This window comes from Montipora foliosa, chromosome 7 (genome assembly GCF_036669935.1).
Source record: "Montipora foliosa isolate CH-2021 chromosome 7, ASM3666993v2, whole genome shotgun sequence".
NCBI lineage: Eukaryota > Metazoa > Cnidaria > Anthozoa > Scleractinia > Acroporidae > Montipora > Montipora foliosa.
The window spans coordinates 17,896,601-17,919,100 of record NC_090875.1 but is presented as its reverse complement, the minus strand read 5'-3'; the positions used below and the strand labels follow the sequence as shown (position 1 = coordinate 17,919,100).

Here is a 22,500-nt window from a genome sequence, read left to right as displayed (position 1 = left end):
TGACAATAGGTGAGGTCAACCATGGTGGTGGACAAAACACTGACCTCAGTCCATGATCTATCCAAAAAATAATATTTTGAATGAGTACTAGTGGTCATTAGCAGCGTCTCAATTGATAAAGCCTAAACACCCATTCAAAGGCGTTGATCATCAGTTTTTGAGTCTATTAAAGCACCCATTTTAACACTGTAGAAAGGCCGGGTAGAATAATTGTTTTGAAGGCCGATTACTTCATGTATTCTAAGTGAAATGAAACCGATGAAAAACCTGGAATAAGTCGCATGTGGCCGTGCGGACGAAAATAAACAAGGTAAGTTCAATAGTTCTCATTCGAAATAGTATTTTTAGAGGTAGTCTATTTTAGGGTAATCCATTTAGGTAGTCCATTGGGGTAGTCTATGGACTGGGGGTCAGTGTTTTGTCCACCACCAGTCAACGATATCTTCGCTACAAGAAAGTCGACGTACCTTCACGTTTCCCATCAAGAAACCGAAGGCTAAATTCTTCCGACGCCGATGACGCATTCTCTGTACTATATAAGGGGAATCCTAACGGCAAAACCTTTCTCCAGGAAGAAAGCCGTTCCTGTATTGCAAAGGATCTACTCATGCATGCGATTTTGTTGACCAACACCGCCATAATCGCCCCAGGCCCTCCCAGCTTCCGTGACCGTAAACTGGGTTATCTGTGGTAGGTGTTACACAAAGATAGAGGGTAAACAGATTTGGGTGGTATTGATGGCGCTGCAATGCTGGCTAGGTCAATCCTGGAAATAAAATGTATAAAAGCCTAGGAATCCAACAGGTACTCCTGGTAATTCCTACAATGGAAGAGGCACGCCTGGGGATCGAGCTCGAATGCGGCATCTACATCTATATGTTCCAGCACTCTGCAAAGTCCCTTTTTGGCTTACGGCTGTTTCTGCATAGGTGGCCTCATACACCGTAAGCCTTTTTAGAGACATCAAGCCAAGCCGGCCACTTCTGCTGGAGAGAACATGACAGCCACAACACCGGGGACTACATCCCCTAGTCTTATCGAATAGTGTGTGGGTTCTTTAACGTCCCACAGGGAACTTACGAACATAGAAGGTATTAGTGAGACGGGGCCTACGGTTTATAGTCCTTATCCGAGAAGACTTGAAAGTCTAACCATTTGCAGATGAAATTACAAAGGCAGCACTTTCACCTCAGTTATTTTAAGATCCTGAGTGTTGATCCGGCCGGGGTTCGAACCCCCGACCTCCCGCATGACAGCCCGATGCTCAACCAACTGAGCCACCGTTGCGCATATTATTCATAATCCCCAGAGCTGCTCAGTTACTACTTATTTTTGAAATAGATTCTTGTTTCTAAACAATTGTTGCATAAATTATTACAATTTGATCAAGAAATCCACCTAAATGCACAGTACATAAGCTAAAAGCAATATTGTTTGGCTTCCCAAATAAACTTCATTTTTCACTTGAGTGTCTAAACAAATATTTTCTGACGGCACAACTATGGCTACCTATTAATTAATCATTTGCAAGAAGGAAGATTTGAAATACAAAATGGCTAAAATTCTTGTTATCTTTATGAAAACAACTCCCCGCAGTATAAAATCTCAACCCAAATATGAAAGAAAAGAAAGCTTGTTATCCATTTTTTTTTTTTGCTTCTTCACTCAAGGTAAGTTTTTTTCAGTAAAGGGTTAACTAATTTCCAGGCTCACCGGCGGTCGAATGGCGGCGGGGGAAGGGGGCGGGGGGGAGTGTCAACAGCTTGGTATTCCTGTTCTGGGACTCCCTTTTACCCAACCATATCTCCCCCTCAATTGAAGGATTATCCTTAATTGTCAATTTGCTCCAAGGCAAGTATCCCCCGGATTATCGTTTTGGACACTGAGAGCTTGATAGGGATCATGGGAAATGAACGATGTCTGGACTCGCAGGACTCGAACCTAGGAACGCATTTCTCGAGAAACTACCTCTGCGTTAAGCTTGGCCCAATACAAATTTGGCTGGAAGGTACGGCTTCTGCTTATCGCTAAATCTGTAGGCCTTCTCCATTACCCTAAGAGCCCAGCCTTCTTTTGGAGATAAACGAGCCTCTTGGTGTCGCAAAGGGGCTTCAAGAGAAGGTAGCTTTTAATTCCAACACCTTTTTCTAAATATGACTTGTAACCAGTCTTAGCTAAGTCCATAACTGAATGCTTTTCTGGTGATCTGATTCCTATTGTAAAATACTCTTTCGTATTCTTTTGCCGATTCCTCGGATTTCTCCTGGTATTGACGCAACCTGTTTTCAACGGTCACTTTTCACAAATCGGAAAATCTCCGGAAAATAATACTTTAAGTCGTGTGTACTTCGTCGTGAAAAGTATCCACAGCATCGCAAAATGCATTCTCCTTCTATCACGAGTTTCTGGTGTTACAAAATTGCCGAGAACGCTTAACTCTAAACTCCTAAATTCTTAATTCTGGCTGCTCGCTTGAACTAAACCGCGGTACACTCACGCGTACTCATAGCATAGAGCATAAATAACATACCCCGAAAACACGTTGTTCAGTGAACATTCGTATAACAATTTGCAGAAGTTGTCTTTCTGCATGAAGTAGCATTGAAAAGACGCTTCCCTTCTGTACCATCCATTGTAAAAAAGCTCAGAGGATCTTTGAGGATCTTCTAAGAATCTTTAAAAGATCTTCACAGATCTGCAAAATATCTTTTAAGATAATTATCTGGCTTTCAAAGATCCTTTTACACTCTTCGATTTGACGGCGCCGAACCAACACTCAGCGTCTTTAAATAACTGAGGAGAAAGTGCTGTCTTTGTAATTTCACCCGCAAATGGTTAGACTTTCAAGTCTTCTCGGACAAGGACTTTAAACCGTGGGCCCCGTCTCACAAATATCTTCCATGTTTATAACCTCACTTTGGGACGTTAAAGAACCCACACACTAATCGATAAGAGTAGGAGGTGAAATTCCCGGTGTTGTGGTTGTTCTATGAGAGTATATAGGGTCCACATCATAGCAGGTCCACACCAAGTGAATAGCTGCCAAACTTCAACCTGCTTAAACAAACAAACATTTAATTGTTTTATTTACTCAAAGAAATCAATGCGAGATACCTGCATAAAATTAACGCTCTAAAGTTACAACTACACTGCTAATGAATATATAGTCACGGTTGCACTTTGAAGCCGTTACTTGTGAAAATGATCAATGGCGCTTCATAAAATTTACGCGTACTTTGTAGTACGTTAAAGTAAACTACATTTCCATTAATTAAAATATTTTCCTACTTCTACCGTTACTTGTGTAAAATAATGAAAGGCGCTTCTTATAATTTACCTGTACAACGTTTAAATAAAATAAATGTTCTTTGAATAAAAGATACTTATACTTTGACCTGTTAGCACTCGTTTTTCCTGGCAAGATTAACAGTTCTCCTAGTTCCTATCTTTGACAACGTAACAACGTAGTATGCCAAGTTGAAAGGTCGAGCGCCCATTTGTACTTGTTTTCACGTGACCTACTGCTGCTTATATTGAGTGAATCATCTTCAAAGATCTTTTGCAGGTCTTTGTAGATTAAAGATCTTTGAAGATCTTTTAAGATCCTCTGAGGATTTTCACCAGGGAATACCACGTGAAGAACGAGTGGGATAAAAATGGCCGAAACTGATCATTTATAGACTCCTAACTGAAGCGTGAAGTTTTATGTTGGTTGGGAAAATCGAACAATATATTGCATTTGTTTACTTTCCGTCGAAATTTCCACAAAAATCACCATTACATTTATAGGTGGTTTGCACGTTACGTCATCGCCGCCATGTTAGTGGACGCAAACAATAGGCTATTCTGGATTTGCGCAGAGAACTGGGGCGAGTTTCAAGTTTGAATCAATCGGTAAATTGGCCATCTGCCCAAGTTTGAAAAGAGAGAGCAAAAGAGAAGCAGCGTTTCAGAGCCCCTGATCGACACCTGATAGGGAAAGGATGATGGGGGAGGGGGGCGGGGTAGTTTACTTTTGATTACACGAAATTTCGCTCTGGTAATAAATCGATTCGGATAACTCAATATTGTACCCAATTCAAATCCTTTGGGAATGAAACGTTTTGTTCCAAGTATTTCCACATCATTTAAATGTGAATGCTACAATATCATAATGCAACTGCAACACACAAAGAACCTTAACCCCGAGAGATTTAAATTGGGTACAACATCAATCTCGTTCCCCGAGCCTCCGTTACCCTTGCCCAGCGGAACGGGCGCAGGACGCTCTGGAATAATCCAAAACCGGAACCAGAAAACTCTGGTTCCGGTTGAATAACTGCGCGTGCGTGAGAGGAGACGGTAGACACTGGAGGTCACCTTGCCATGAAAGCGCTTACTTTTCACTCGCCAGACAGTACACATGAGTATAAATACATCTCTTGATACACTCGAGACATTTAAACTGCGGAAAATAAGAAACTAACGCGATACATTTTATCAATCAAAACAGATTTCAGTATCCGGTGTCACGCAAGTGACAATTGCTGTATTTACAAAACAAAAACGCTACGGAACTGGCAAGTTGTAAAACGATATCGATTTACTTCTAAATCATCTTCAACTTCTTATAGATAAAAATCCATAAGAAATCAAGGTTTTTGAGTTAAGAATTTGAAAAATGTAAATGGCAGGAAATAAAACCGTTTTACAACAGCCAATCAAATGTGGCCTTTTTTGGGATTCGACCAGAGTCTCTCTTTCCCGACCGCTGACCAAGGGAACGATGACTTTGGGAACGAGATTGGTACAACTTTGAACTGGACGAATCGGTCTATTTAGCATAACACTGCAATTTCCATTTTCGGGTATCGAACTAATTCAGCATTTACATCAACTTGCAAATTGAAATCCATCCGAAAAGGTATTACAATAACAAGAAGGTTTCTTCTTCACAATGTCAACCTCTTTTTGGACGGACTCTACAAAATAATATCCTGCAATACCGCTAATTCGCCCAACACCCTGTGAAGAAAGCGATTGAATCTGTTTTCAGTGAGTAGCGAAGAAATCCCTTGAACAGATGGTGCGTTGCATTGGAAAAGCAAGTTTGTTCACGAATTCCCTCAGAGAAGAATAAGTAACGTCAGATCGATTGATAACGTCTGATCGCTTAAATACTCGGGTGTAAGACCATTTAAGGCTTTAAAGACCATAACGGCTTTCTGTATTTGTCGCTGCGTACCCAACTTTCTCAACTCAAGGATCTAGTACTGAGTAAGAAACAAAAGAAAAACGATATTTAGTAAAAAGTTGATTTTTATTCGGATCAACAATAAAAAAATTGGTTTTTGTCTCTGTTAAAAGCGATCTTCTAATGGTAAATTTGGTGCTTCGTTTTCGACTTTCGAGTTGTGAGTGCATCGTTTTCGAGTTTGGATTCGGCGTCGTTTTCGACTTTGGGGCGCTTACTTCGTTTTCGACCTTTTGGGTGCTTTCGTGCTATGTTTTTCGTTTTCGAATGCTTCGTTTTCGATATTTTCCCTGCCCTAAAGCTCTAACAGCATAATAAGCAAGCATGCTGGTTTAGTTAGATGTGCATGTTTATCGGCAGTAAGGCTCATATCTAAACCGCCGGGTATTCTTAAAGCCGGAGACTTTTTTCTTTTATCTTTACCGGGCGTAATTTCATTTTCCGTCTATTTGTAATAATGCAGGAGTCAAAACAACGCGATATCACAGAGCTAATAATAGAACGATTTCCGCTATATATTCAAAACTGCAACTGAACAAATCACTTTCCGCTCCTTCGCCAAGTAAACAAGATTCTTCCAAACTGCTGTCTTCTCGTCCTGCTGTAATATCTGTATTGTTTTAATCGAGTCTTTTAAATTATTTGCAAAAGGTAAGTTAAGTGCTTCATAGGTTATGTAACGGCTTAGGAACAATCAATTCTATTCGAACATCGCTACTTTGCAACAAGGCATGTATGGTCAGATTGTTACTCGAGATCAGGCTGGGTCAAAAGGCGCGCTCTTCTGTTTGCTAAGCTTATCAAAAAAGTCTTTATCTTAGAACTCGATTTAAAGATTGAACAGCTTACATTTTGCTTTTGATACCATTACAGCTTGTTTTAGTTTCTTTAAAGTCTAATTCATGCCATATACATCTTTTAGATTAGTTTCACATTGTGACAAAGGAACGTACGGACACCAACTGTATGTTTCTAGTACATTGACGCAAAGAAAGTAGTTTATGAGGCACGGATCATTCCAAGAATAAAAGATGTGATTTCCTTCCTTACTCATCATCTCTTTTTCCTTTTTTTTTTTATCAGACCGCAGATTTCGTTGCTTGGTCACGCTGTAAGTGCTATGCTGCAAATGCTGTGTCTTTCTGAGTGACTGAGGAATCGCCGAAAAAGGTGAGTAATTTTACAGTTTACTACTATTATACTTATACTTGGTTTCGGGATGCAGGGATGGCGCAGTGGTGAGAGCACTCGTCTCCCACCAATGTGGCCCGGGTTCGATTCCCAGACTCGGCGTCATATGTGGGCTGAGTTTGTTGGTTCTCTACTCTGCACCGAGAGGTTTTCTCCGGGTACTCCGGTTTCCCCTCTCCTCAAAAACCAACATTTGACTTGATTCGTGTTAATTGTTAATTTCAATTTAGTGTCCCCAATTAGTGCTTCAGCGCTAGAACGACTCGACACTTAAATAAAGTTCCTTTCCTTTCCTTTCAAGCCTGAGTATTGCCACTAGTTCTGTGAGTTTGACTACAGTTCGCCAAAGGCTGGGATTAGAATTCAGGACGGATAAACAATATTCTTATATCCAGTAGGCTTTACAAAACAACCGCATCGCGAGTTTGGGTTTTGGTCGAGGGTCGAGGGTCGAGGGTAAAAAGTCGAGGGTCGAGGGTAAAATGTCGAGGGTCCGAGAAAAATGTCGAGGGTCCATAAAAAAAAAAAATTGTAGCGTTAAATTATAAAAATTGAAATATCGAGGCTCCATAAGAAAGGAACTCAGAAATTAGATATGGATAAATTCCAGACCTCTCTGACTTATTGTTTTTGTATACTTTCACGCTTCATTTACACAGTTTACAGAAATGTCATCCACAACCGCAAATAAAGAGATGCCCGCTGAGAGGGGACAAGGTTGCCTTTGTGGAAAGCGTGACCAAGTTATTCGTCCATCGAAATATGGTTTTAAGCGCCTAAATCTCGCGCGCAGTCTTTGGGTTTCCATCCACCGTGAAGCCACAAGTAGAACTATACATCGACCAGAACTCGACAAACTCTGCAAAACTCGAACTGAGGAACAGCAAAAAAAAATGATTTCGCAACCAGAGAAGCGCTAATAGAGGGGCTGTTAGCCACGTCCGACAAAAGATTGACAAGAAAAACAAACTTTTGTTGTTTAAGTCTCTTTTCTGTGATTTTTATCGATGGTTTGTTTCAAGTTTTGTTCTTTCCGAATGCGACAAAATCAAAATTTTCTGAAATAAACAATTTTAGCGCATCTCTGGTTGCGAAATCATTTTTTTTTGCTGTTCGTCAGTTCGAGTTTTGCAGAGTTTGTCGAGTTCTGGTCGATGTATAGTTTTACTTGTGGCTTCACGGTGGATGGAAACCCAAAGACTGCGCGCGAGATTTAGGCGCTTAAAACCATATTTTGATGGACGAATAACTTGGTCACGCTTTCCACAAAGGCAACCTTGTCCCCTCTCAGCGGGCATCTCTTTATTTGGGGTTGTGGATGACATTTCTGTAAACGGTGTAAATGAAGCGTGAAAGTATACAAAAACAATAAGTCAGAGATGTCTGGAATTTATCCATATCTAATTTCTGAGTTCCTTTCTTATGGAGCCTCGATATTTCAATTTTTATAATTTAAGGACGTTCGCGCGAAAATTTTTCAACATTGATTTTTTTCTGAAACTTTTACCACTGTAAGTTAATGAGTTAGTTATGTCAGAAATGTAAAAAAAATGGGGGGTCACCGACTTCGTTTTGGAGAGAACATGCCCGGAAAAACACCCAAAATGTGACAAAATCGGGCTTCGTTAGCGAATAAGGCCAGTGTCTGTAAACCCAAATATATTGCAATTAAATCTTTGAAGTGAAATCTTCTCTGCCAAATATTGTTTAAGTGGACTTATTAAGTGAATTTAGTCAACTGGTGAGGTTCCTTAAAGATCAAGTTCGCATTTAGCGACCACAGTTTCACGCGCCTTGCAGCCGCAAGATGGCAGGATTTGATGTCCCGTGAGCAGAAATCTTGAAATTTTTTGAACTTCCCACATTGATTTTTTGTTCATTTTTGGACAACGTGGAGATAATTGTAAATAAAATCCGTTTCTGGAAAGAAAAATAGGGGTCACCGAACTTCCAAGAGCGTTAAATCCAGGCAAAGCTATAGCAATGGCCTTTTGCCCTATCATTTCTCATTTTATTACTTAGCGCGCGCGCTCGTGTATGACGTGGCGTGTGCATTTGCGTGCGCAGTAAGGCTGCGCAGAAACAATTGGCGCGAACGTCCTTAACGGTCCAATTTTTCTTTTTTATGGACCCTCGACATTTTACCCTCGACCCTCGACTTTTTACCCTCGACCCTCGACCCTCGACCAAAACCCAGACTCCCGCATCGCCTGCTTGAATTAAACAAAAGTTTCAGGCGCGCAACTTAATTACAGTTAATTGTATCTATTGCATCCGTGGTGAAGTAAGTTATTGATCGATGTGAGCTAAACTAAGTCCTGCTTAGAGGATGGTAAACTATAGTTTTTATAATGATGGCCGACACTTAATTAAGTTTTCCTATCTGGCAATTTTTCCTCACCAGTCTGACCAGTCAAGTGTTATGGTCTAAATACAGGGAGCTCCTAACTCATCATCGTCTTTGATTCATGAGTTTTTCCTGAGTTTGATAGGACTTAGAGGCGTCCAATAAACCATCTAATTCAGGTTTAGATTAAAAAACCTGATTTTTTCAGGCCTATAAAAATGTTTATTCTTATTAATACCACTCATGTATTTGGTAGCAAAATCTTCAGTTCTTTCCGCTGTCTTCAACTACTTCAAGTCCTCTGTTGCGATGTATGTATGACTATCCACTAATGGACGATTTTATAACGAACGATTTAAGATTCAAATACCACTATGACATGAATAAGTTTAGTCCATATCATGCCTGCGTCAACATTGTATTCGAAATGATCAGATATTCAGATTCGATTTAAGGTGATTTTTTTGGGGGAAGTTTGCAGTCTGTAACAGACCATAATTATCTCGTCTCTTCCCCGTCAAAAGGACTTCGAACATAAAGTATTATTTTCTTATCCCTGCGCAATGCAATTCCTTTCTACCTGTGATGGACTTAAGATGTTTCGGCACTGATCGTAACTTTAAAATTTAATGCTCCAATAGCGGGTTTTGCTAAAAGCAGGCCTGCGACTGCCCGCGGCGGCCCGGTGGCCCAGTCCTGATTTTCCAGTTTTTTTTTGTCCAGCGGTAAATCCACGCGCATGCACAGATCTGCATCGGGTTTGGGCGTGCGAAATGGACAACGGTGAGTTTGAATTCGTTTACCATTTAATCATTTGAATCCTTGTTTCTGTTTGTTGCATGTTTTCAGATAAAAACGTTTTCATTCTCTGTTCATTCGTCTCTTTACAGAAACCGATAGCACTATAGAGGACTTTCATTATCGAACGATGTAAGTTATTTTCAAACCATACTTTAAAAGTGAAAATATCATAAATAATGAGATATGTAAACATCTTTTTTTTTTTAAGTTTCTGAGTTACACAAAGAAAGCATGCAAACGCAAATCGACCGCCTTTCATGACTGTTGCCTGCCATTGCACAGAATTACCGTAAGATCATCTGATTACAAAGTGAGAATGTGATTTCCTGATAAACTGACAAACGCCACTCAGTGACAATTCGCAGTTCACATATCTCACTGATTATCTAGCTTATGAAATTTTCAATCTGAAACTGTGTTTTGAAAATAACTTACATCGTTTGATAATGGACTCCTCTCTATCAGGTGCTGTAAACAGACGAATAAACAGAGAATGACAACGTTTTTCACTTAGCAACATGCAACGAAAGAAAGGATCGAAAAGGATTGAAATTATTATTAAAATGGTAAACGAATTCAAACTCACCGTCGTCCATTTTGCACGCCCAAACCCGATGCAGATCTGCGCATGCGCGTGGATTTACCGCTGGACAAAAAAACTATGGAAAATCAGGACTGGGCCACCGGGCCGTCGCGGGCGGTGGGTCGCCGGGCCGCTAGGCCGCGGGCCTGCTTTTAGCCAAATAATCCCTCCAATAGTTCATGAACAAATTATCTAGCTAACTCAATGAACCACTGATCCTTGGCGTGCAGTTATAACTTATCGTGAACACCCAGTCAACTATGATCAAATAATATGAATAGGACATTTATTTCCTTAAGTTTTTCTTTGCTAAAGTTGTCGTTGTTCTGGGTTTTTAGTGATAAGTGACGTCTAGACCTCTCTAATTAAATGAAACGCGTTTTGTCGTATAGCGATTGGTGCGTCAAATGCAAAACAAAGAGGCATGAATGCATAAAGATTCAAGAGGCAAGTTTTCAAGACGAATATTTGAAGCTCTTGTTCTTTCCAAAGCGTTAGTTCACTATTGCACCAGCATTTCAGCTCACTCGGTTTTCATTGGCAACGCCATTCTGAATTTTGCAAATGCTGAACTTGATAGGGGTTATTTGATTTTATTTGTTTAATGGTTAAGCAAGTAAAGCAGAATTGTTTTGCCCAGTGGTTGACTGCAGGCCATCCCTCACACGATCTTGAAAGCCGAGGTTGGCTAAACCTCAACAATGAGACCACTTCTCATGGTGTAAACATAATATGAAATTAGTACGAGGATATCTACAGCTATAGATTCCCTTAAACATATAAAACCATTCATCTTAGGGGAAGGCACTGCCCTCCAAATCTATCAAGCGTTCATCTTACCCCACTTTGACTATTGTTGCTCCGTTTGGGGCGATTGCAACTGAACTTCAAGTGATAAACTCCAAACCTTCAAAATAGAGCTGCCAGGGCGATTACCAGCTCCAATTACGACACAAAGTGCCAGTTTCCTTTTTAATCTGGTTAATTGGGATAATCTAATATTACACGCCAGAAAAAGACTAAAGCCGTATTGATGTTTAAAAAATCAAAGGCCTCTCCCCAGCGTACCTCCAGAATTTATTTCATACCCGCAGTACACAGTATAACTTAAGAGACTCTGAGGCTAAACTCGTGTTGCCTATGCCGGGCACAAATTTATTGGAAGCGTGCTTTTTGTTATAGCGGGGCACTGTTATGGATGCGATTGTTCGTCAGCTTACGGAAATTAGATTCCCTAGGATATTTTAATGGGGTAAGCTGACCAACTTTATAGCGGCTGTCGGTCAGGCTCCCTCACGACAATCTTGTAAAACAGTCTAGTTATAATGAAACTTCTAATATAGACGGAAGATTTTACTGTGTATGAATGAAGCATGTAATGTGTATATGTTTAGGAGATCGTAAGAACTCGAGTGCATTTCGTGATTTATGGGCATGAGTGAAAATTTTGAAATTTCTCCGGCGAGTGCAATTTGAGGACATTCAAAACCAATAACGAGTGACCACCAACAAATGATGCAAGAGCAAGTTCATACAAGTTTTTATTTATCACATACTTGACAAATCACTCCATCGCTTTGTTGCCATAGCAAATTCTTTATTGCACTCTGAAACGTCTTTTGCACTCGAATCTGTTTATGCATTCGTCATTAACAAAAGTGTGAGACCCAGATGCATGCTATCTCTCGGAGGACCACCACTTTGGGTCGCCGGGCTTCTGGCAATCGGCATACAAGTATAAAACAATTATATAAAATAATATGACCATTCGAAAACTCGATAATAGAATTGTTTTACAGCTATGTGCTAAATTACTTGGCCTTTAAATGAAAGTAAGGTTGTAGTTGACCCTGTCAGGATAAAGACCTGCTTTTCTTATGTTAATGATGTTCTCATGCTATTAATAATTTGGAAACAGCGAGGTTTCTATCAAAACAAGGTCAACTCTAGCGTCACTTTCATTGATAGCCCAGGTAAATATAGGCTAAGCACACAACTGTAAAATGGTCTATTCTGCCGCTCCGCTTTTAATTTCGAAACAAAAAGTGCAATTTTACACGGCTGAGGGTCGAAAGAAGTTGTCAGATTCGGCTTAAAACTTTTATGGGGACAACAAGTGAGGATAAATTGACAAGGATGAAAATTTAAAAATCCCCATAAAAAAAAAAATCTATAATGGTTTGAAAACTTAAAAAAATAGGACTGCGTGGTAAGATGTGTAATGAAAAGCAATGGAGAATTTTCAGTTCCATCGATTTCACCGTTACGAGAGAATGACTTGGTAACAAAGAATACATAATATTCCATAACCTTTTATTACCTTAAAAAGCAGATTAAACATCAAGCGTCTTTACCTTTCTTTCCTTCCAGCTTCATCCTTGATTTGACATTGGATTACCTCAACGAAAAAGTTTTAATTGTCATTTAGTTATTGAAGAATGGTAGATGGAAAGTTAGAAGATGTAGAGCAGCGAATGCAAGAGCTTGCTATTGCAAAAAGTGTAGAAGACAGGGATCGTGAAGGAATGGCTCATTTTCATCTCGGCGGTGCTTATCTCAAACTGCCTAATTATCAACAGGCAATAAAAAATTATGCAAAAGCATTACATATTTTCATAGAAACAGGCTGCAGGGCTGAGGAGGCATCGACTTATGGAAATCTGGGAATTGCCTATTTTAGTCTGGGTAATTTCAGACAAGCCGTTGAGTACTACGAAAAACGTCTTAGTATTGCTAAAGAAGTAGGGGATAATGCTGGTGAGGGATCAGCCTATGGAAATATTGGAAATGCCTATCTTAGTCTAGGTAATTTTAAACAAGCAATTGAGTACCATGAAAAACATCTTAGCATTGCTAAAGAAGTAGGGGATAGGGCTGGGGAGGGATCAGCCTGTGGAAATCTGGGAAATTGCTATCTTAGTCTAGGTAATTTTAAACAAGCCACTGCGTACTGCGAAAGAAGTCTTAGTATTGCTAAAGAGGTAGGGGATAGGGCTGGTGAGGGATCAGCCTATGGAAATCTGGGAAATTGCTATCTTAGTCTAGGTAATTTAAAACAAGCCACTGCGTACTGTGAAAGAAGTCTTAGTATTGCTAAAGAAGTAGGGGATAATGCTGGTGAGGGATCAGCTTGTGCAAATCTAGGAAATGCCCATTTTGAACTGGATCATTTTAAGGAAGCCATGGAGTACCATGAACATAGTCTTGGTATTTTCAAGGAAATCGGAGACTATGTAGGAGAGGGGATGGCGTGGTATTGGCTAGGTCATGATCATGAAGTGTCGGGTTCCTTGAGTAATGCACTTAATTGTTATCGTTTAAGTATAAAACATTTTGATGAAACAAGGCATAGTCTAAACTCAGAGGATGAATGGAAAATAAGTTTTCGTGATTCTTATCGGGCGTCATACACTGCTCTTTGGAGGACACTTTTAAAGAATGGAGAGATTAAAGAAGCTTTGTATGCTGCTGAGAAAGGTCGAGCACAGGCTTTGATGGATATTTTGAAAGAACGATACGGCATTGACTCTCAGTCAATTTTTGCACTTGCTCCGAAGCAAACTCTTTCAGCTGCATTAGAGTTTTTACCTCCACAAGCCGTTTTTGTGGCACTTGACGAGAACAAGATCACGTTTTGGGTTGTCAGAAAAGACAGAAAGATCAGTTTTCGACAAACCGAAATCGCGAATGGAACTGCTGACAAGTTGATGGAAACTGTCTTGAAAGGGATCGGCGTAAGGGATGCTGTCAGATGCGAGAATCGTGCTTTAGATCCACTACGCAGTTCTTGGCGCAGAAAACCTATCAGTGAGAAAACAGTTCTACCATCTTCATCCTCCGTTAACTCTTTACAACCGTTGTATGATGTCTTACTCGCGCCAATTGCAGACTTGGTCCAGGGAGATGAATTAATCGTTGTTCCCGATGGACCATTTTGCTTGGCTCCATATTCTGCATTGAGTGAATCTATCAGGATTCGCACCGTTCCCTCGTTGACCGCCTTTAATGTGATCGTTGGTGCACCTGAAGACTTCCACAGTAAGACTGGAGCACTGCTTGTAGGTGATCCGTGGTTGAAGGAAGTTACTAACAAGAAAGGGGAGCCCACTTTCGGGCAGATCCCGTTCGCAAAACGTGAAGTAGAGATGATTGGACAACTTCTGCAGACAACACCGCTGACTGGAAAAAGTGCCACGAAAGCTGAGGTTCTGAAAAGTATGAAGTCAGTTGCTTTAGTTCACATTGCAGCTCATGGATTCCCCAAAACGGGAGAAATTGCTTTAGCCCCAAATACCGAACGGAAATCGCCAATTCCCAAAGAGGAAGACTTCATTTTGAAAATATCGGATGTTCAGACAATTTCTCTTCGAGCAAGACTAGTTGTGCTGAGCTGTCCTTACAGTGGCCAAGGTGAATTGAAGTCTGAGGGAGTGGTGGGAATTGCGAGGGCTTTCCTGTGTGCTGGAGCTCGGTCCGTTTTGGTGTCCCTCTGGGGAATTGATGACGTGGCAACGCTGCTGTTCATGAGGAGCTTCTACCAGCACCTGGTAGATGGAAAAAGCGGAAGTGTAGCTCTTCAACAAGCAATGAAATCTTTGCGAGAGTCAAAGGAGTATTGCGCTATAAAGTACTGGGCGCCATTTGTGCTGGTTGGTGATGATGTCATGCTGGAATTTCCAAAAAAATGGTAAGTGAATTTCGAGTTTAACTCAAAAAACAAGAGTACTTTCAAATTGGAAAACTGACTATGGGAATCAAGTGGGCCTAAGATGGCATGATAACGAGATGTTAGCTTCTTAGTGTAAACAATTCATAGTTTCCTCTAACACGCTTTTGTCAAAAATGTAATTTCGACGTGCCTATCACGCATGCACAGAAGGATAAAGGATACATTTCAAATTGGTGGACAAACTTTTTGTTAACTGGTGAAGATGGCTCATTTATTACCTCATGATGTCTCTTTTGGTGTTTCCATTCTCCCTTATCTCTCTGAACGTCATCTTTTGTAAGAAATTTGAAGACAGCATCGTCCTGTACGTAGCCATTCTTATCGCGGCATTACAAATATGTGCTCGAAAGAACCAGCTATATTTAGAGCTGTTTCTAATTTTTTTTCTTCTTCCAGAATCGATGTCGAAGATGCAAGACGACTACCTGGCAGAGCCTGACGCTTCAGTGATTACTGAACTTTTTAAAAAATGTAGAACGGGTTAACAATCATGGTTATGCCAGTAGAACAAGCTCCAATTGTTAAGTAGAAGTTTACCGCGTTAACGAAACCAACAGACTAAGATTATTGTAAGTGAAATATAATTATGAGAGAAAAGCTTAGATCCTTAGTAAAGTGCTAGTTTTACCCCTTATTTCGATACTACGTTTCTCATATAACTTCAAAAGGCAGTGTTGCTGCAGTGGCGATCAAAATCATAGCTGAGTTGCTAAAAACCATGTTTGATTTATTTCTTTGAAACTGTTTTTGTTGTAGGAGTGTAAGCCACTGTCGAAAGAAAAGATAAACAACACTTGTGCTGATGACCCTTAACATCAGGCCTCTACCATGATAAAGAAAATAGAAACATTTGCAAGATTTAATGATCACAAAATAGAAAGGAACCGACCGGTGAATTTTTTTCCTATTCTTCTCCTGCATAAGAAATGAATTAAACCATCAGCTATGAAGAAGACGTTTTTCTTTTCTTAGTAAATTTCTTTCTTTATGGGGCTTACTACCTCGAGTTATCGGTGGTGTTTTTAAGCGAAGTGAAAGAATGTTTGCATTCCGCCGAAAGTAGTTCAATTCCTGGAATAATCATCGGGGAACTAAAAAATCCGCTGCAAAGTTAGAAAAGAAAATTCCCTACAGCAGATTCATAGCCACCTTCAACACTGGAAAATGTTAAGGTGGCGCTGAATCCGCTCGGGAAATTTTTTTTACATCTTTGCAGAGATGTTTATCTTAGCTTGCTAACTACTCTTCAGCAATAAAATATAGTGGTCACCTAGTTCGTTTCTGAGATATAAGCATTTGAAGACAAAATATAAGGAGTTTTCAAGATGACTTTTGTGTTGCCATGGCAAGCTATTACTTCATATCATTAAGTGCATCTTATTAAGAAATGATTGGTGTTTCATTTGGTGTCGTAATATTTGCTGTTACGCCGAAACAGTTGGGTGGAGTCAATCCTTCCAAATAGTACAGTTGGTTGAAAGTGTTGGTTTTAGCCCCCTTAAGGAAAGAGAGGCTCCTGGCAGCCTATGATATGGCCTTTCATTTAGAACATTTCCGTTGCAAGGACCAAACTGATGAGATTTGAATATCCGAGTTATGTAACGCAACCGAATGTTAACGTTACGGTTTAAACAGGAACCCTAATTTAATAGAAGTCTCTGTTGCATTTTACGTTTTTCGTGCAACTTCTGTTGACACGCCATAGCGAGATAAGTTTCTCCCCGTTTACAACTGCCAACAACAAGGTGAAACAAAATGAAGAACTCTTCGCGGAAAGTAGAATCCATTGTCACTTCACGTAGTGGTTTACGCAAATTAGCAACGAAGTATTCAAGTACTGCTTTCTGTGAAATCTGTCCTTCAACTTGTGATGAAACGGCTCGCGTCATTAGCCAATGAAAATGTTCCTTTAGCCTCATGAGATCATCGAAAGCCAGGCAAATTGCAAAAACGTTGCCCAGTGTACCAACTGTCAACCGAATAGCTTTGCAATGTGGACGAAAATTGCCGAGTGTAACAGAGCCTTAATGGGTCAAGTAAGTAAAGAAACCATCTAACGTTGGATAAGACAACTCACTGACCATTTGCATATCACACAAAACACGTGGAAAAGCGATATAAAAACACGAGGCAGTAAGCACCCTAGAAACGAAACAGTTTTAAAATTGGGGATTATTAAAATGTAATAACATTTAAAGTGTACATCTACAGTTTGTAGTTCTGGGCACCGATTTTAGAAGGGTTTCCTTTCAAGGATGTTTCCTTTTCGATAGCTTCGGTGTCGATACTATCCAAAAAAGACGACAAAGCTGTGCTTTGCAAGGCCAGGGTTTGCATGTTTTCCAATTGCTACTCCGTCCATGAAAACAGGGTTTCTTTTCGTCCTTGTGTAAACATAAAAACAAACAGTTTTAAATTGAGCCACAAATAAAATCTGGAAAAGTTAAGTAGTCAAAATGAAGCCGAGTATGCTACAACAAAAGAAAATTTGTTTGGGGTGCCAATCTGACCGTCATTTCAGATTTTGCTACAAATCGTTTATACGTTATATGTTTATACGTCGAATTGTGAGTTTGGGTTGCCTGTGAAACAAATAACAAACTCCATGTTAAAAACCATACGCAACTAAATAAATTTCCCACCAATGGTTAAGATCAAACCTTTACTGAAGAACCCTTCCCTTATAATGAAGCAAAAAATCGACAACAAGCTTTCTTTTAAATAATTCTTGACGAAAAAGAATTAGTTAACTTTCCAATTGTTTTTCACCTGAAGACTAAGTGTGCAGAGTTGAGTGCGTGAAATAAATATAAATAGTCAGACAACAGACATCCGACTTTAGTAAACACAGATCCACTCAAGGTGTTCGATTCCCTCTCTGAGTTTGTTAAACTCATATCCAACGAGAAAAAGTTACCAGAGAATTTGCCATCTGATTTCAATGCTGTACAACGCATTATAGTTAGTAAAATATTAGAAATCCAGCTCACTTTGATATCCGACGGCTCCGGTGACGGGCGAAAGATGCAATTGTTGTCGAAGTCCATTATTCGTCGCTTTTAAGTTCCAGGTATTCATTTTCACGGCTTGTGTTGTTTATCGAATTGACGTTCCATTCTTGAGCTCCGTAAGGATTTATTTAGTTTAAAGATCCAATAGCATATCATTCGCGTTACATCGGGTTCGCCGCCATTCCAGGTTAATTAATTAGCCGGTATCAAAAATACCACAATACTCTTTGTTTGTCCCTCCAAAATTTTGCATAAGCATTGTTTCCAGTTTCTCTTGGGACCGTTGTAAATCCCAAGAGAAAATAAAAACAATGCTTATGCAAAATTTTGGAGGGACAAAGAAAGAGTATTATGGTATTTTTGATATCAGCTAATTGTTCTACTGTGTCTAGCGGATAAAATCTACTCCCCTCTACTACCCCCTGAAACCTTCTAAAGATATGAACAGAATGCTCCAGAAACGAAGGCAATATTTTCTGGGGCAGTGACAGGATTCCTTGCTAGCAGAGATCTCTTTTCTTTTGCGTTCGCTGTGCTGACGAGTACTAACTATCAAGCGGTTCATCCGACAAGTGTTCACGTTTAAAGAAAACATACCTTTCATAAGTCTCATTTCGTGCCGGTACACAACGCCCTTCGAACTTTTGGAGTACCTGGTCAATCTTCAGAGCGTCTAAAGAATTACCGTATTTGAAAGTGTTATATACGGATTTGATTTTAGCGCTATATAAATAAAGTTATTGTTATTGTTAGTTATTGTCAATCCCTTCTTTGCCGATAACATTTAACAGCGACGCCACCCGAACTTCTTGTCATTTCTTGTGAATACCAGCCGCGCGCTAACTCGTAAAATTTCCAATCAGGACGAAACGATATCCAATTTTCCCCTTGATGCGAACAATCAGAAAGATTGAGTGGAGAAGCTTTGCTGTAGTGCTGACAGCTGCCATTGATGCAATGTACAGAGGTCGATCTGTGAAACGGCGATGTCCTTGCGGATTTGGACCCCCGGGGGACTAAATCCGCTAGCGGAATAGGTCCCCTTCTTGGATTTGGAGTTCCCATTACAGCTTATTGAATTGTTTATTGCTTTTGGATTGGGAAACTGACCGATACCATAAAGCTTACTTCGAGAAAAAGACCAGGGCCAGGTTGTTTGTAAGCCGATTAACTTAATCCAAGATTAGCGTAAACTTTGGTTTAATTTTTTCAACTTTTTAGAGCAAGTTTCTTTTGGTTATTTTTGGTTTTCATGATTGACTTCCTCTAATGTAAAATTCTGCCAAATATCAGCGTTCTACAACATTTGGGAGTAGACAAATAAACTCCTTGGTAATTTTTTAATCTGGGATTAGCGTTAATCGGCTTTCGAACAACCGGGCCCAGATTGGTTAATTTTCAGGAAAGGTTGTTTAAGCATCCACTGAGGCATTTCGTAAAGTAGATGCGAACTTTAACGCCTCAATTTCTGAAAGAAGCTTAAATCACGCACTTGGAACTCATTGAATTGTCGCGTTAACCTTTTAATCACGGAGATGTCAGACTTAAGCTCCAGTTAAAGTTTTTTAAAGCACGCGCTGGGGCGTTTTAGTAAAGCGTCGTTTCTTTCACAGTTCTATTTCTTCCATTTGATAGTTTGAATTGGCGGAGCTTTCACAAAGGAGGTGTCACTTTTTGAAGTAACATCACTTGGCTGGAAAACGAATTGTTAGAAGTTTCTTGACTACAAGCCTTCGGAAGGTTTTTCCTTTTTTTTATGACAAAACTTTTCCAGCCATGAATTCTCGCAATAATTTCCAATAAGGAGGAAAAGCAAAGTTAGACTTTAGTTTTAGTGAACGTTTTTTAAACTAAAAGCAATTTGCAATGGAACTTTATTACTTTAATCAAAAGGACACTAATTTTCAGGTGGGTCCAAATCCGCGAAAGGGGGTCTACATCCGCTGGCGGATCTGGGGCCCATTTCTCGAAAGTCCCAAACTTTTACGGGCCGTTTTCGGGTGTCACAATTCCCTTTGTATCTGAAGAACGGAGAGGATTTAAGTCGTCAAACTTCACAGCCATTTTGCTTTTTGTTACCTTGAAATCATGTTAAAAGATCGGCTTCCAAAAACAAGCGGTTGGCAGTTTTACAAATGGCTTTTCGGGACTTTTGAGAAAGGGGCCACCTGGACCGACAGGTCCAAATCCGCTGGCGGATCTGGACCGGGGGGTTCAAATCCGCTATGACACCGACTCGAACGCAAACTATAGACCTCACAATTGTAATCTACCTATTATTAACAAATAAAATACTGACTTCGAAGTTGCGAAGTGATCTTCAAACTTCTGACTCCATGTAACGATCTACGTAGGACACCGAGCAGAGTGCGAAGACTTGTAAACAGAAAAACAACTTTTTAATGGCGTTCGGTCAGTGAAAACTGGTAAAGACTTGTTTCCATATCTCAAAGTGCCCTTGGACGTGAGGTGCCTGGGAATGAAATTAAATCACTGGAATCGGAATGCTAATAGTTAAGCCCAAATGTTGTTTTAGGTCTAATGAGGCCTTAGGTTAGCATTTCTAAGGGGTTTGGGCTTTTTTCAACAGTTACATCATAACCTGAGTCTGTATATTACACTGACCGATTCCAGTGATTTAATTTTATTCCCAGGCACCTCACGTCCAAGGGCACTTTGAGATCAAATTATCTTCATTGTCTTTGTTTAAAAAGAAAATGAAACAGCACTTCATCAAAGATTACTAGACATCTGTACATTGTCTGGGTAACTTTAAAATGGAAATAATACTCTTTTGCAATGTATGAATTTTAGTCTCTTTATATACTGGTAGTCTACTTAACTATTTGTGTGTGTTTTCTCTGTTTTCTTTGTTCTTGTGTCCCTGACCTAAACATTTAAACATCTTTTCTTTTAACTGGCTGCCTGGCATTTTTAACTCTTAGGTTATTTCGGGCAGCCAGCGCCCCTATCATCGTCTGTACTATTGTTATAAATTTTTATTTCTTGTATATTATGGGGTGAAATAAAGTGTTGCTGTTGTTGGAAACAAGTCTTTACCGTGAAAACTACATAAGACTTCGCACGTGGTCCGGGTCACGTCAGGATTATCATAACAGAATCTCAACCGACTCAAGACAAGAGATTATGATCTCTCAGAGGCTCAGTTTCTCGCACGATCCAGGGGCACCCAAAGTTGAAATCAACTTAAAACCTCAGAGGAAAGTTTCTGATTTCTTTGTAATGATTAAAGACGGTCTTAAGACATTTTTTTTAGCTAGAAAACTTTGAACTATTCGGCCTTCATAGCTGAAAACTGAAGGACCAGAAAGTTTTAGAGAATAAAATACTTCTTTCAAAAATTGATAGCTTAAAGGTACCTTCCACGCGAACTTCCCTACGAACTCTTTGCTTCCCGAAAATACTAGCTGACATTTTTTTGAGTGCCAAAAAGGGCGTAAATAAAATTTTCTGAAAACTTAAGGGATCATCTTTCTCAGGTTGTGAATCTTTTAGATGTTGTTTCAGTAACTCGACTGTTTTTGACAAGAATTGAAAAGTCTTCCGTTGTGTGCTCCTCAGAATCACTCGCACTTTTACCACCACTGGTTAGCCCAATATGATAAGGCGCCAGTCTGCTAAGCGGGAGGTACAAAATCACGACCACTCAAGGTCTTAAAAAGCTGAGCAGAAGATGCTGCCTTTGTTCCCTGCTAGAAGAGTTCTCTTTTCTTCTGCGTTCGCTGGGCTGAAGAGTACGGGAAAATAGACCTCTGTCATGGGTCGAAACTCATTGTGTTGAGCATGCGCGGCGGTTACTTTGCGACCAATTCCTCACGTGTTACTTCATGTTGTGTGGGCTCGCTTAACAACAGCTAAATTGCTGTAAATGAATGCGCGGGACACAGCGGGCTAAAGTCACTGTCAGCAAACATATCATGGGGCATGCGGTTTGAAGTGTGCCATCCAAGGTTGTGGACGGCGGTTGGATCAAAGTGAGTTTGGACTCATGACAGAGGTCTCTTTGTCAGTCCAGCGAACGCAAAAGAAAAGAGACCTCTGCCAGCAGGGAACTGACTTTGCTTTGACGACTACAAATGGCAAGACTTCCTCGCTTTCTCGGATAAGGACGATAAATCGTAGACTTTTTTCTCACAAAAATTCAGCGTTTATAAACTCTGTGGGCAGGGGAGGATCCAGGTGGGTGGACTTGGGTGACTAGCCACCCTCCCCCCTTTTGAGGTCGCTTAAACTAAGGCTACAGCATAATAGATTATATGCATAAATGGCGGCAATAAATCATTCTTTTGTCTGTATGCTAATTATCCTCACTACTCTTGTAAGCATGAAAAAAACAATTACAAATTCAAAGAAATTTTTTTTTAAATGATCCTGCACAGTCCTGGCGTCGTCCATAAAAAAAGCAATCTCAAAAGAGCAGGTAAAGAAACTATTTGACAGCGGCGAACTCGGAACGCCAGACACCTTGGATCCTGCACAGTTACAGAGGACTGCTTGCTTCTACCTCGGCCTCTTTCTTGGAAGATCTTCCCGTCTAGACGGGGACGTGAAACCAGCGACAGTTGACAACGGCAATGCTTTCTC

At 40.1% G+C, this 22,500-nt stretch overlaps 1 protein-coding gene and 1 pseudogene across 5 annotated transcripts in view; both read left to right on the top strand.

The window, feature by feature from the left end:
- The window catches only part of LOC138010968 (tetratricopeptide repeat protein 28-like), a 40,202-nt gene extending 22,806 nt beyond the window's left edge, over positions 1-17,396 (top strand). The window contains exons 1-6 of one of the 5 annotated variants that reach the window (XM_068857987.1): positions 5,767-5,884; positions 6,317-6,403; positions 9,495-9,554; positions 9,662-9,701; positions 12,526-14,842; positions 15,281-17,396. In XM_068857987.1, the coding sequence (XP_068714088.1) occupies positions 12,594-14,842; position 15,281 (2,250 nt within the window). In that variant the 5' untranslated portion in view covers positions 5,767-5,884; positions 6,317-6,403; positions 9,495-9,554; positions 9,662-9,701; positions 12,526-12,593 and the 3' untranslated portion in view covers positions 15,282-17,396. Of the gene's footprint in view, positions 1-5,766; positions 5,885-6,316; positions 6,404-9,025; positions 9,083-9,494; positions 9,555-9,661; positions 9,702-12,525; positions 14,843-15,280 lie in introns of those variants that run through there. The other 4 variants (XM_068857986.1, XM_068857989.1, XM_068857988.1 and 1 more) reach the window with 4 other exon arrangements.
- Positions 1-22,500, top strand: part of LOC138009996 (uncharacterized) — a 25,315-nt pseudogene that overhangs the window by 2,197 nt on the left and 618 nt on the right.